Below are 13,058 nucleotides of genomic sequence, written 5' to 3'. Positions count from 1 at the left end.
AGGAAATGATAAAATAATTTTTAGTGTCAACACATGCAGAAAATACTAATAAATTAACATTTTTGTAGCCAAAAGTATGACCAGAATTTACAGATCAGAAGCCATTCTTTGGCTTCAGAGATGGGGAAAGACTTTTGAGAAAGGGTGATGCCTCAGAGCAGCACAGCTTTAACAAGATTATGATTTCTTAGCTACTTTCAGCTTTTGTTACATAGCTATAACAATGCAACAGGAGAGAGAGGGAGAGAAGGGAAAGGGAAAAGGAAGGGATAGGGGAGAAACTGACTTGACTGAATGTTCAGGTAGTATATCAAGTCCATCATTTCTGACTTAGTAGCCAATTCAGCATGCAAACTACATCTAATTTATTTTGTTGGTGTAAGACAAAAAAAAATGCAGGCAATTTGAAGAAAGATGGCAGTAGTGTTAGAGAAATACAAAAGTTGGCATGTGATGGTTAGTGACAGGGCGAAGACAAAGAGATCTGAAAGTCAAACTCAGTACACTAAAAACTATCTGCAATAATAATGAACTGAACAAAAACTACCTACTCAGAAGTCAAGTTCATAGATCTTATTGGTTTAACTAGTAACTATAAGGAAAGTGCCATAAGTCAAATATGAACAATAGGTACATTACCCTAACTTTACTCATACAAAACATGAACTAAGAACTGTGAAGGTCATTTCACAGACAATGCAGGTATACACTCTCCTAATGTTGTAATGTGGAACACAGTTTCCAAAGGAAAGGTCCATAGGCAAACCACCTTCCACATTTCATTTTGTTTGTTTGCTTTATATATACCTATAACCTCAGAAAGAGAAAATGCCCTTTCTTAAAGAATTTGGGTGAGAATTTTCATGACAACCATTATTCTTGCCTTCAACCAAAAGACCACAGTAAGAACTTATCTGAAAAAGGGATAAGGAAGACCTTATTTTCTTCTCTAAAACAACAGTACATAATGAATAATGAGGTTTTCTCTCTAAATGGAGGAAAGTTCTTACAAGAATGAATGAATGTCTGGCATTTATATATTTCACTGAAGAGAAATATTCTAATACCCACAAAATTCATCTGAAATTCTTGTAAACATTAAATAGTGAAAAATCGCATTTCCTACAGGAAAATACATTCATTGTAATAGCCTTCCCAGGGAAGTCTTAAAAGTGTACTGGGGAAATTCCAAACCACTCAGTAATGACAATGCCCTTCAAAACCAACGTCCAATCTCTAGGCAAGTTACAAACCACATTCCTCTTCCTCTCTGGTGATACAACTCTTTCTCCTCATTGACACCCATTCCATCCTGGCTAAATGGAACCCAAATGAGTTTGCACTTATACAATCTTAGCATTCGAAGTGACCTAAAGGGTTATCTAATCTATGCCCTTTACACAAGAATTTTCTGTGCCCTGTGGTGATTTCAACTGGGTAGAAACGAAGAATGTATTATCTACTTAATACTTCCTATACAGGAAGTATGGTCATAGCTACGGAAGAGAACTATATTGAAGAAGCATTAAGGATCATTAAGATGGAAGTGTTCTGACCAACAGATCAAGGTTTCCATTCCCTCAGCATAAAGCACAGTTAAATGTTAAGTGTCAAATATTGATTTAATGAACAAAATTTTAAGGACAAGTGGGCATTAAATATGAGAGAAAAATGCAGAAAGAAAAAGCATAAAGACAGAAAAATGACATATCCACAGATATTTCAAGTTCACAAAAATCTATAAAAATATCCGGGGCAGTTAGGCGCCTGGATGTATCATACCAGGAGCAGTCTCAAATTTTCGGGGATAATTTGACCCCTCAACCCCAATGAAATCAAGTCCTGAAACAAAAAAGAAAAGAAAAGAAAAAAAAAAAAAAAACAGTGAAATTTTGCATGTGAATGAGAATGTCTGCCCCCAATACATAATTCCCACTGTACCTGTGGATATTTTAAGGGTAGGTTTGAATTTGTTTTCAAATTAAAAAGGGAATCTGAAGTTCACTATTATAAAAACACAAAAAAAGATCGTGCATGAAAGCATGTCACATTATGAAATTAACAATGATGGGAATGCACGAAGTACATCCAACACTTTAACAAGATGATCTTATTCAGCCACATATCACTGATTTCTGATTCCAGACTTCCAAAATCTACTTTTCTACTCACCAGACATAAAAATTCTCATCTCCATTCCCTGTCTTTCCAACTAGATCCTTGTTAAAGACAGCTAATGTCACAGATGGTTTTCTGTTACCAACTAAAAACAGAACCCTTAAATTTGTACCAACTTTTCTGGCAAAGATTAAAAAGCCAAATAGCCCAGAATGAATAGTTTGAAAACAGACACTTTTGACATTGAGACTGCTACTACTACCTCTACAAATCTATCAGGAAAAGAATGAAGAACATTTCTAATGTCTCTAAAGTATAAGGTAAGAGACTGGAACATTTTATAGCCAAATGGTAGTGAAATTTAACAAGATACCTATCTTTTGTCAATACTTCAACTTCAGCCTCCCCCCATGAGAAATATTAAACATGAGTTCATGAAATAATTTGGCAAACAAAAAACAGGCAACATTCATAACCTAAGGTATAACATCTTGTGTGTAGATTATAAGATGTTTGCTCCAAAGACCCTCCTAAAAATTCAGATAAAGATAACTGATCTTGTACAGAGAAAAATGATGTATTCCATCTGTTTACAATAAAAATTTTAAAAAAAGAAAAAGATAACTGATTTTTTAAAAGGAAACAAGGCAAACAAATGGATAAGGTGTCAGAGAGCCTAGTTCAGGTCCTACTACTAAGTCAGATCCTTTCATAAGAGGAAAAGCCTCAGGCTCTCATGTGCTGGCTCAGTCAGAAGTAGATGATCTCACAGAAAGCCTAGAGGCTACTCTTATTAAAAGCAACATGTGAATCTTTTACCCCAAAACACATCTTGGTCTAGCCCACAAGCCTAACATACCCTTAGGCATTTACATCCTGTTTGGATACAAGCACCAAAGCCAGCTAGCAAAAGAGTCATCTTATCCAAATCTTGTAATATTCACCAGAGCAAGAAGGCTATTAAAGGGAGGCCAGAGATTTCCTTCTTACTCAGTTACTGAGATTTCTCAAAAATGAAGAAAACAGGAAAACAAATCAACAGTGTGGACTTTGATTCTCTACAAGTAATGGCTTAATTAACTGACTGACTGATTCTAGATAACTGTTCAAAAGGCAAAGCTACCGTAACATAAACACTAGGAAACAAGGGCTGGGGATATAGCTCAGCTGGTAGAGTGCTTGCCTGGCAAGCACAAGGCCCTGGGTTCAATCCCCAGCACCAAAAGAAAAAAAAAAAAAAAAAAAAAAAAAAACCCACTAGGAAACATATTTGGAACTAACAGCAGCCATATGATACAATGGTAAGAGGATAGGTTTTTAGAATTATATAATTCTAAGTTCAAATACCAGCAAATTCATAACCTCTTTCAGTTTTAGTTTTATCATCAGGAAAGTGATGATAAATAATGTCTATTTTATAAACAATAAAAATAATCAAGTGAAACAGCACAGATAATGAGTTCATAAGCACATGGTAAATAATCAGTACACAGTAAAATTTTAATTGCTACTGCTTTTGTCCCAGATATCTATATCCAAACATTATTTTTAAACTTAACTGTAACCTCAAAAAAATTATTTCCTGAACTAGGGATACAGCTCAGTGGTACAGCATTTGCCTAGCAAGCAGGAGGCTCTGGATTCAATCCCTAGCACTGCACATACACACAGACACACACAAAAAATTCCTTAGATTTCCAGACACAAGAGATGAATAACAATAAATGGTCACTCACTCGTCCCATCATCTGGTTCAAAGTGGCCAGTGTTGTTCCAAGTATTGCCGCTACTATTACCATAACTATCATCAGTATTGGTTGGCTCTGCATAATCAGCTGGGTTAAAGGTTCTGAAAAAAATAAAGCTTAAAAGAGTCTCTGACCTCTAAGCAGCTTCAGCAAATATTAATCCAAAGAGGACAATCAGAATACTGACTATCTTCTTAGTACAGTTCAATCATATCCCATTCTATAATCCTATATGCTGTATACTTTTTGTTTATCAGCCTACCCAAAAATGTCATTGTATATAATTTGGTAAGAGATTAATGACCCAGGAAGCAAATGAGAAGTGAGCCCTAAATCTACATATCTTTCTGATTAAATAATCTAGAAATCATTCTAATCACATTTTGGTTATTCTTAGGGGGAAAAAAAAATCAAATACATTGGATCAATGAAACGTACCCCATTCCTTGAGCAGAAAACCTTCCTCCCCGCCTACCAGAGCCTCCTAAAGAAAAAAAAAAAAAAAAAAAAAGAGAGAGAGAGAGAGAGAGAGAGAGAGAGAGAGAGAGAGAGAGAGAGAAACAGAGGGACAGAGAAATATTTAGAAGTTGATATAAAACCACCATTCCAGCTGAGGCAGCTGTGGAATAGTAAGTGGCTGATAGTATCAGATGCTCTTTCTCTCAGTCCCATGTATCACATCAGTTAATAGAGTAAGACTATCATTAGTGTGACAGATAGTTCTTTTGCTGCTCAAACTGCTAGGTCTTCAAGCAAACAATAGCATCAACGATAAAAACTCAATTTGACATCTACCTTCTTTTCCATTCTACATTTCAGCAATCTCTAGTATATGCATGAGACCTCAACAATTAAGGTAACCAGACTCCATGTTAATTTATTTTTAAACAAAGAACACCCTAGAGAACTAAAGAATAACCTACCCCCAATACCCATCCCTCCACAAACTGATTACCTCTGCCTCGGCCACGGCCTCTTCTGCCTCTTTCTGTGCCTCTTCCAGAAGGCCCTCCACTCTTAGTGCCATCCAATCCATTTTCCTGACCCCGAACTGAAATATGGAAGTGGGGGAGGGAGAATGGATCACTAGGATATATACAAACGTGTAAATGCCATGTAATACAGTGTTATGAAGACAAAAAAAACTTAAGAGAATGTGAGCTTGGGATGATGGGATATGAGGGTTACACAGGTAACGAAGATGGGCCACGAAAGTTATAAGTCAAATAAATTTACAAAAAACTACAGGGTAATTTTATGCCAGAGTAGTGGCAGTTGCTAGAAAAGGCTACATAGGCTACATGCAAGAGATACCAGAATCTCAGAATACATGATGGTAATAAAAACAAAAAGGTGATATAATAGTTCCTGGGTCCTGTCTAGCAGGGCCCTGACACATCCCGGGAGTCTGGACATTACTGACCCACAGCTGGTTTTGATAAAGCCCCATGCATACACTCTCGTCCACGGCTGGCACCTCTTCCCCGTCTTGGTGGCCCACCGCGTCGCCGACTATAGTCTCTGTCCCGGTCTCGATTTTCTTTGCCTTCCTCATTGGATTCCGTCTGGCCACCATCCTTCTGTCCTGAGACGCCTTTCTTCTTCCCAACCATCTCCCAGGAATGCTAAAGAATGGTAGAGCATTCATGTCTAATCAATACGGACTGCTATCAGGATGCCAGACATGAGAGCTGGGACAACTGATTATTCTTTCAGCATTCATGTTTAAAATATTTCCATTAGTTTACTTCTCTGTTTAAACAGAAGGCACAGACAGAACCTCAAATCAAATTGTATACCTATCTCTGCCAAAATTAGTTATTTTTGAACAGGAGGTATTTACAGGTAATGGATTACAGGGATCACTTTCAAAAGATCTCTATCCAGTTCAGTCACTTAGTCTATCAAAGACCCTAGTTATTTGTGCCTATCAAGTGTGTTTCCTAGACTAAAAAAAAAAAAACTAGTTCCCTCTGGATTCAGTGACCCCGTCCCACAACCAACTTTTTACATTCTTAATCCTATGAAATAAAGCAAAATAGGAAACTGGAAGTTTCTACAAGTTATCTGTAAATTTAGGATGAGTGAGCAGCATTTGGCTCTTGGAAATATTCTCTTATCAATCCATAAATTTAGGAGAAAAGCAATAATTATAAACAAATGCACATACATTTAAAAGAAGACCTAATAGTAGTCACAGCCCAGGCCCTGAGACATAGTGATAATAGGAAGCCTTCCATCCAGGTTTTACCCACTATGTTCTTTCCATACCTCTTAAATTGATACATTCCAATTTAAAAGAATACAGGCATGTATCCTTCAATGACAGGAATAGTCTAAGAAATGTACCACACGGCTATTTCATCATTAAGTGAATATCATAGTGCAACTCACACAAACATAGATGGTATAGCCTACTACACACAATTCAAGTTCAAGGCCAGGCTCAGTAAGTTAGCAAGACCATGTACCAAGACAAAAAAGGCTGGGGATGTAGTTCAGTAGTAGTGTACCCCAGTTTCAACCCCAGGACTCTAAATTACAGGAGGGAAAATCCATGGTAAGGAAAATAAGCTAAATACAATTGCAAAACACTCACTTCTCAGAAAAATGAGTCTTAAAAATTTAAAGTTTTAAAAACAAGTACACCGTCAAACATCGTGTCACACGCCTGTAATCCCAGGAACTCGGAAAGCTGAGGCAGAAGGATGGCAAGTTTAAGGCCAGCCTTGGGAACTGAGCAAGACCTTGTCTCAAAATAAAAAGGGCTAGAGATATTGCTCAGTTGGTTGAGTGTCCCTGGGTTCAATCCTTAGTACAAAAAGAAAGTTTAAAAAAAGCATACCTCAATTTACTTATCTTTTCACAGAAAACCTTACAAACAAAAGTTCCAGGACAAAAAAAAGACTATTAGACCTTTACTATCTTAGTTACCATATAACTTAAAGAACTATAGCACTGGTGGTTGCTCATTAACAGCTATCTAGTATCTGATAACTTTCAAGAATATGAACCAATGGTGTGCAGTAATACATGCCTGTATCCCAACTACTGGGGAGGCTAAAGCAGGAGGGTTTGAAGTTTGAGACCAGGCTGAGCAACATATAAAAACTCTGTCTAAAAATTAAAAAAAAAAAAAAAAAAAAAAAAAACAGGTTGGGGATATAGTTTAGTGGTAGAATGCTTGACTAGCATGGGAGAGGTCCTGGATCAATCCCTAGTAATGCAACGGGGGGGGGGGGCGGGGGGGGGGGACACCCCACAGGTATGGTAATAGAAAACTGTTATTAATTTTCTCAGGATTGACAACAGAATTTTTCTTTTTTCATATGATACTGGGGATTGAATTCAGGGAACATCCCTCAGTCCTTTTTATTTCTTGAGATGGGGTCTAAGAAGCTGAGGTTGGCCTCCTGCCTCAGTGTCCAGAGTTGCTAGGAATTACAGATATATGCCATCACACCCAACTTGAAAATAATATTATAGTCATATATTGAAGAATTTAGGAAATGAAGTATTATAATGTCTACAACTTTCTTCCAGATAATTAAGTGCTCACCAGCAGATGCACAGATAAATAAAATAAAATATGGTATACACATACAGCAGAGTATTATTATTATTATTTTTTTTTTCATTTTTTTGATACTGGGGATTGAACTCAGGGGCATTCAACCACTGAGCGACTCCCCAGCCCTATTTTGTATTTTATTTAGAGATAGTCTAACTGAGTTGCTTAGTACCTCGCCTGTTGTTGAGGCTGGCTTTGAACTTGAGATCCTCCTGCCTCAGCCTCCCAAGCAACTGGGACTATAGGCCTGGGCCACCATGCCAGCTCCAGTCCTTTTTTATATTTTATTTAGATAGGATCTTGCAGAGTTGTTGAGGTTGGCTTTGAACATGCAATCCTCCTACTTCAGCCTCCCAAGCTGAACAGAGTATTATTCATTCTTAAAAAGCAATGAAATTCTACTAACCCACAACATAAATGAATCTTGAAAACATTATGCTAAATGAATGAGCTTAAAACCAAAGGATAAACACTGCATGATTCTACTTTACCTAAAACAAGCAAATTAAAAGAAAACAAAATAGTAGAGGTTACTAAGGGATGGGGAAGGGAGGAATGGAGAATTATGTAATGCACATAGAATTACTGCTTAGAACAATGAACAAGTTCTGGAAAAATAAGTAATGGTTGCACACATTGTGAATGTACTTAATGTCACTGAATTAAACATTCAAGAATAGTTAAAATGGTAAATTTTGTTTAATTTACCGTAATATTAAAATTTCAATTAAAAAAAAAAAGTAAGCCAGGCACATAGGCACATTGGCACATGCCTGCAATCCCAGTTGCTCAGGAGGCTGAAGGAGGAGGATCTCAAGTTCAAAGCCAGTCTCAGCAACAGGCAAGGTGCTAAGCAATTCAGTGAGGCCATGTCTCTAAATAAAATATAAATAGGACTGGGGATGTGGTTCAGTGGCTGAGTGCCCCTGAGTTCAATCTCCAGTACCAATAAAAGGGATAAAAAAAAAAAAAAAAAAGAAAGGTAAATTTAAGGTGATAGAGCACATGCTTAAAAGCAAATGTGAGGTCCTGCATTCAATCTCCACCACTTCTTCCCTTTAAAATTAAAGCATATTCACATATTCTAAAGAATCTATAATAGTTTGCTAAAGTTATAATTTTTAAAAAAGCTGAAGTATCTACCCCATTCTAAGAAGTTCTTCCAACCCAGTCTTATTCCACATTTTAGTTGGAATGTCATTTGATACTATAGTTTTAATTCATAAGCTGTAATAGCCCAATAGCTCAATTTGCACCAGGAACTCTGAACACTAGACTAAAAACAGCTTCTAGAATTTATGCTTATCTGTCTCAAAACCTGGCAAGTTTCAGAGACATGTCACCTGTCTCCCTCCCTTGTGTATACATTAGCTGCAGGCACCAGATGGGTTCTATGAAGAAAAAGAATTAGGATTATCTTCTGCCAGTTTTCTGATATGATCTCACCTACTCAAATTCACCCAACACGCCCAGCAGATGACTGCTTCCCATTGGCTTTTCTAGTAGCTGGTTTATTTGTGGCATAAACCTATATTCTCTACCTTTCTTTCCTTTTTGATATTCTGGAAGGTCAAACTTATAGCACTAGACAGAAGACGCTGGAGGTGAGAAAAATGTGACTTGTGGACTTTTAAAAAAGATGTACAACCTCTTCCACCAAAAAAAATCTTGAGGCACTTGTTCTGGTGCAAACTCAAGTGAACCAAAGGCACTATGTCTTGATTGTCCAAGCAATGAATTTTCTAATAAAGACAGTTACAGAGAATGTAATCCAGGAGTACGTTTATGGGAGGGAGAAAAAAGAAAAGAGAAGAGAAGAGAAAAGAAAAGAACCTCATATTCCACAAATTTAAATTCAATTATTTTTTTAAAAATTTTGACTATTATCTCCCACTGTCTCAAGGAAACAGACAATTTAGTATTTAGCTGTGTGACAGCATATCACCAGGAAATTCCTTACTCTAAGGATGAATTCTATTCCAAAGATCCCTGGTGTAAGATCAATTAATGAAAATGATTTCAAAATGCTTAATGCTCACTTAACAAAATTCTCTAGTAAGCACTGTGGGAATATCCCAAAAGTTAATAAGGTGTAAGAGAAACACAAAATACTCATTAAAGGTGTAGCTCAGTGTACAGTGAGGCACTGGGTTCAATCCTCAGCTCCACAGAAAATGAATAAATAAAACAAAGGTATTATGTCCATCTACAATTTAAAAAAAAAAAAAAAAAATACTCATTAAGTGGGAAGGAGAATAAGTGAAAGTAACTGTCTAAATCTCAGAGCAAGCAGCCCTCCAATATATCCTCTACCAGCTCCAGGGATGGTAAACAGCCTATGATGTTTGTTTCTTTGCTACCTCAACACAACCAAGTTCAAGCAATTCAACAATATTGTGCAATGTAAAGGTGACATCAATGGAAATGTTCTGAATTGTATAGTTTGCAATTTTGTTCAACAGAATTAAAAAAAAAAAGGGTGAGCAAAGGCTGGGTATAATGGTGCACCTGTAAACCTAGCAACATGGGAAACTGAGGTAAGAGACTGCAAATTCCAGGCCAGCCTCAGCAACTTAGCAAGACTGTCTTAAAATAGAAAGGGACTGGGGTGTAGCTTAATGGTAATGCACACTTGAGTGCAATCCCCAGTACCTTAAAAAAAAAAAAAAAGGCAGAAATCTACCATGATTAATAACCAAGGCTATCAAGTAGCACCTCTAATTCAGACTAATCCAAGACTCAAAAATAGTCACTAGTCTGGAATGAATAATTTATTTCAAATCAATTAGAAGATACTAACTTTACCTGTTTTTCCTATGACTGTTATTCCCATGAAAAGGATGTATTATACATAAATTTTAAGTATTTGCAATGTGCAGATTATAATCTCCAAGAAAGTTGTCTACTCAACTTGAAGAATAAGGTGTACTGGTTAAAGATGATTTTTCCCACTTGCTATTTTTAGACTATTATGAGCTTCCCAATCCAGGACCCACATTCTAAAACACTATTTAGCACTCTACCGTATCTGGGTTTCCTTCCAGCAGAACATTGATGGCTCTGTTGACATCTCCATTGCAGTCATGCAAAGCAATCACACATTCATCCTGGTTCTTGCCTGTGATATCAATCAACTGAAAGAGAAAAATCAGGAGTCATCACGAACGTACACGCCACACAAAGGTAACTAAATAAAGGGAGGAGATACCTGTTTAGATTGAAAGAACCATAAGGCCTGAGGGGCAAAACATAAAATTTTGGAAATCTATTTCCAAAAGCAAAATATTAGGGATAGGGTCACAAGTGTTTACAAAGTAATCAAACAATTAAGCATCAGATGGCAAATGAAAGCTTAAAACATACAGGCTTTAGCATATCATGAATTTATATACTTCTAAGATCCCAAACTGCTCAAAGTTGCTATAAAATGGTACCAAAAGGACCTGGAGATGTAGCTCAGTGGTAAAGACCATGCTTAGCAAGCATGAGGCCCTGGATTTGATTCCCAAAACACTTTCCACACATATAACATCAACAAAATCATTCAAATAGTTATAATTAAGATAAACCCTCTTGGAACAAGGTTATATATCCAAAGGAATGCGGTAAATCAGAAAATGAAAGCGCATATTTATTGGCCCAATCTATTACATTTCAATATATAGAGCACAAAGTATCCTGGTGAGCACCTATGATATTTCAGTATGCTTACACGATTATCTTTTCCCTTAGCTTACAGCAAATAGTAGTACACTCACCTGTTTCACCTTCTCCTCAAAGTCAGCATCATTGTGGTCCGAAATCATCTGTGCAAGTCGAATTTGTTCTGCAGTGGCCTAGGAATTGAGATGAGACCAAGAAAGCATAATCAAGAGTTAAGAGCAAATTAAAAGAGAGCTAAGTAGCAATGTTTACTCTCCCCACCACCTTAGTTTTTTCCCTTATTACAAAACTAAAGATGCTTAACTAGACAAAACAACAAAGTGAAGCTGTATCAATTTCACTCTATAATCCCCCCAAAAATGGAGTTTTTCCATCAATGTTCATAGTTAAAGGGGCTTTCATCTTGGAATTATAGCACCACTTTGAAATATCTACCCCTTAATTCACACTAATTTATTTTCAAAGTCATGTATAAACCCAGTTATTTTTTCAATTACCAATATTAACCTCTTATTCCAAAATACCATAAGATTTAGCTCAAGGATAGACTCAACATGTAACATACCAGAAATTACTGCTACAATGAGAGTAAGTTCCAAAATTCTACTAGAAATTCACTCAGTTTAAAAACAAACAAACAAACAAACAAACAAAAACATTAAGGGGAAAATTCTAGTTCTACATATTCAACATATCTGAACACAGCCAAATATTATGTACTTCATTCACATTAGGTAACAACCAATACTGTTTATAGAAAACAGACCACATCTAAATCAAACAATACCCATGAGGTTAATTTATTCCTTAAGATCTAAAACTGAACAATGAGCTAGGTGTCTCAATTGTTAGAATGAAAGACGAAATCTGGAAGGTGAGAGTTGCCAAGACAAAGGTTGACTAGGGATATGTAAAGGCAGAACGCCTAGGAAATAAGAAATGTACTGTGAAATAGTCCAGATGATAGAAGGAAAACACCTGTTAGAGACACAAAGCATAGGACTCAAAATGAAGTCTAAGCCTTACAATGTAGCATTAAACAACAACAAGAAAAGCATGTTGTATCACAGCGTGTCATTGAGAGCTATCAGGCTCTTTAAAAAGAAAAGGGGAAAAAAAAAAAAGGACTAGACAAGAATAAGGAAACCAAATCACTTCTCCTTAGCATAGAATGATATTATACTACATGGAAATCACTAACTACCAGCAAAGTTACTCATGACTCTTTAGCCCTCAGGTTCTTTTTACCTGTGGCCGCTGCTTGTGCTGTGTCTGGTTTTGGTATTGAGGTTGTTCCCAGTTTCCCCGGGCTCGGTTAGTGCCCACCGACGTCATCATTTACAGTATATACAAATAACAGTATTTACAAGGTAGAATACTGAAGATTTAAAAAAAAAAAAAAAGTTTAGGCATTAAAATGTGGGCAAAATGTTTTTAACTTCTCTTTCGTCAGCACCTTCACCACCAAACACTTGATTTCTCCAAAGGAAGAAAGCAAGAAAAGCTTCAGACATTTGATAATTTCCTTAAGGAACTATGGCTGTTAATTCACTTTTGTACAATAATGTACAGGGCATGGGATATAACTCAATGGGGGATTCCATCACCAGTAAAACACACACACACACACACACACACAGTGGGGGATGGAGGGAGTGTGGCTCAATGGGAGGTTTGCCTAACATGCTAAGGCCCTACATTTGATCCCCAATGCCTCAAAAACACACACACACACACAACATTGTATAAATACTGTATTCAATCTACCTAAGAAACCCATCTTACCTGCCTTACAATTGTTTTACATAGTTGCATGTGACCTCCACTGCTTGGGGAAAGGACAAGTTCAAGCCTAGCCTCTTTCTCCCCCAAGTTTCATTTCTTTGCATACTACAGGTTTTGTTTTTTTAACTGTACCCTTCAACAAAGCATGTATTAGATCCAGTTCCACTTCAGAA

General features: G+C 36.8%; 1 protein-coding gene across 15 annotated transcripts in view; it reads right to left on the bottom strand.

Annotated features, from left to right (window-relative positions):
- The window catches only part of UBAP2L (ubiquitin associated protein 2 like), a 43,882-nt gene that overhangs the window by 27,376 nt on the left and 3,448 nt on the right, over positions 1–13,058 (bottom strand). For 8 of the 15 annotated variants that reach the window (XM_079141088.1, XM_079141093.1, XM_079141094.1 and 5 more), the window contains exons 2-8: positions 12,349–12,478; positions 11,196–11,273; positions 10,461–10,571; positions 5,290–5,491; positions 4,822–4,917; positions 4,305–4,350; positions 3,855–3,967 (exon numbers count right to left, since the gene is read on the bottom strand). In XM_079141088.1, the coding sequence (XP_078997214.1) occupies positions 3,855–3,967; positions 4,305–4,350; positions 4,822–4,917; positions 5,290–5,491; positions 10,461–10,571; positions 11,196–11,273; positions 12,349–12,438 (736 nt within the window). In that variant the 5' untranslated portion in view covers positions 12,439–12,478. The remainder of the gene's footprint in view (positions 1–3,854; positions 3,968–4,304; positions 4,351–4,821; positions 4,918–5,289; positions 5,492–10,460; positions 10,572–11,195; positions 11,274–12,348; positions 12,479–13,058) is intronic. The other 7 variants (XM_079141085.1, XM_079141086.1, XM_079141090.1 and 4 more) reach the window with 1 other exon arrangement.

The sequence above is a fragment of the Sciurus vulgaris genome (genome assembly GCF_902686455.1).
Source record: "Sciurus vulgaris genome assembly, chromosome: 1".
Taxonomy (NCBI): domain Eukaryota; kingdom Metazoa; phylum Chordata; class Mammalia; order Rodentia; family Sciuridae; genus Sciurus; species Sciurus vulgaris.
This window is presented reverse-complemented; position numbering and strand designations above follow the sequence as displayed.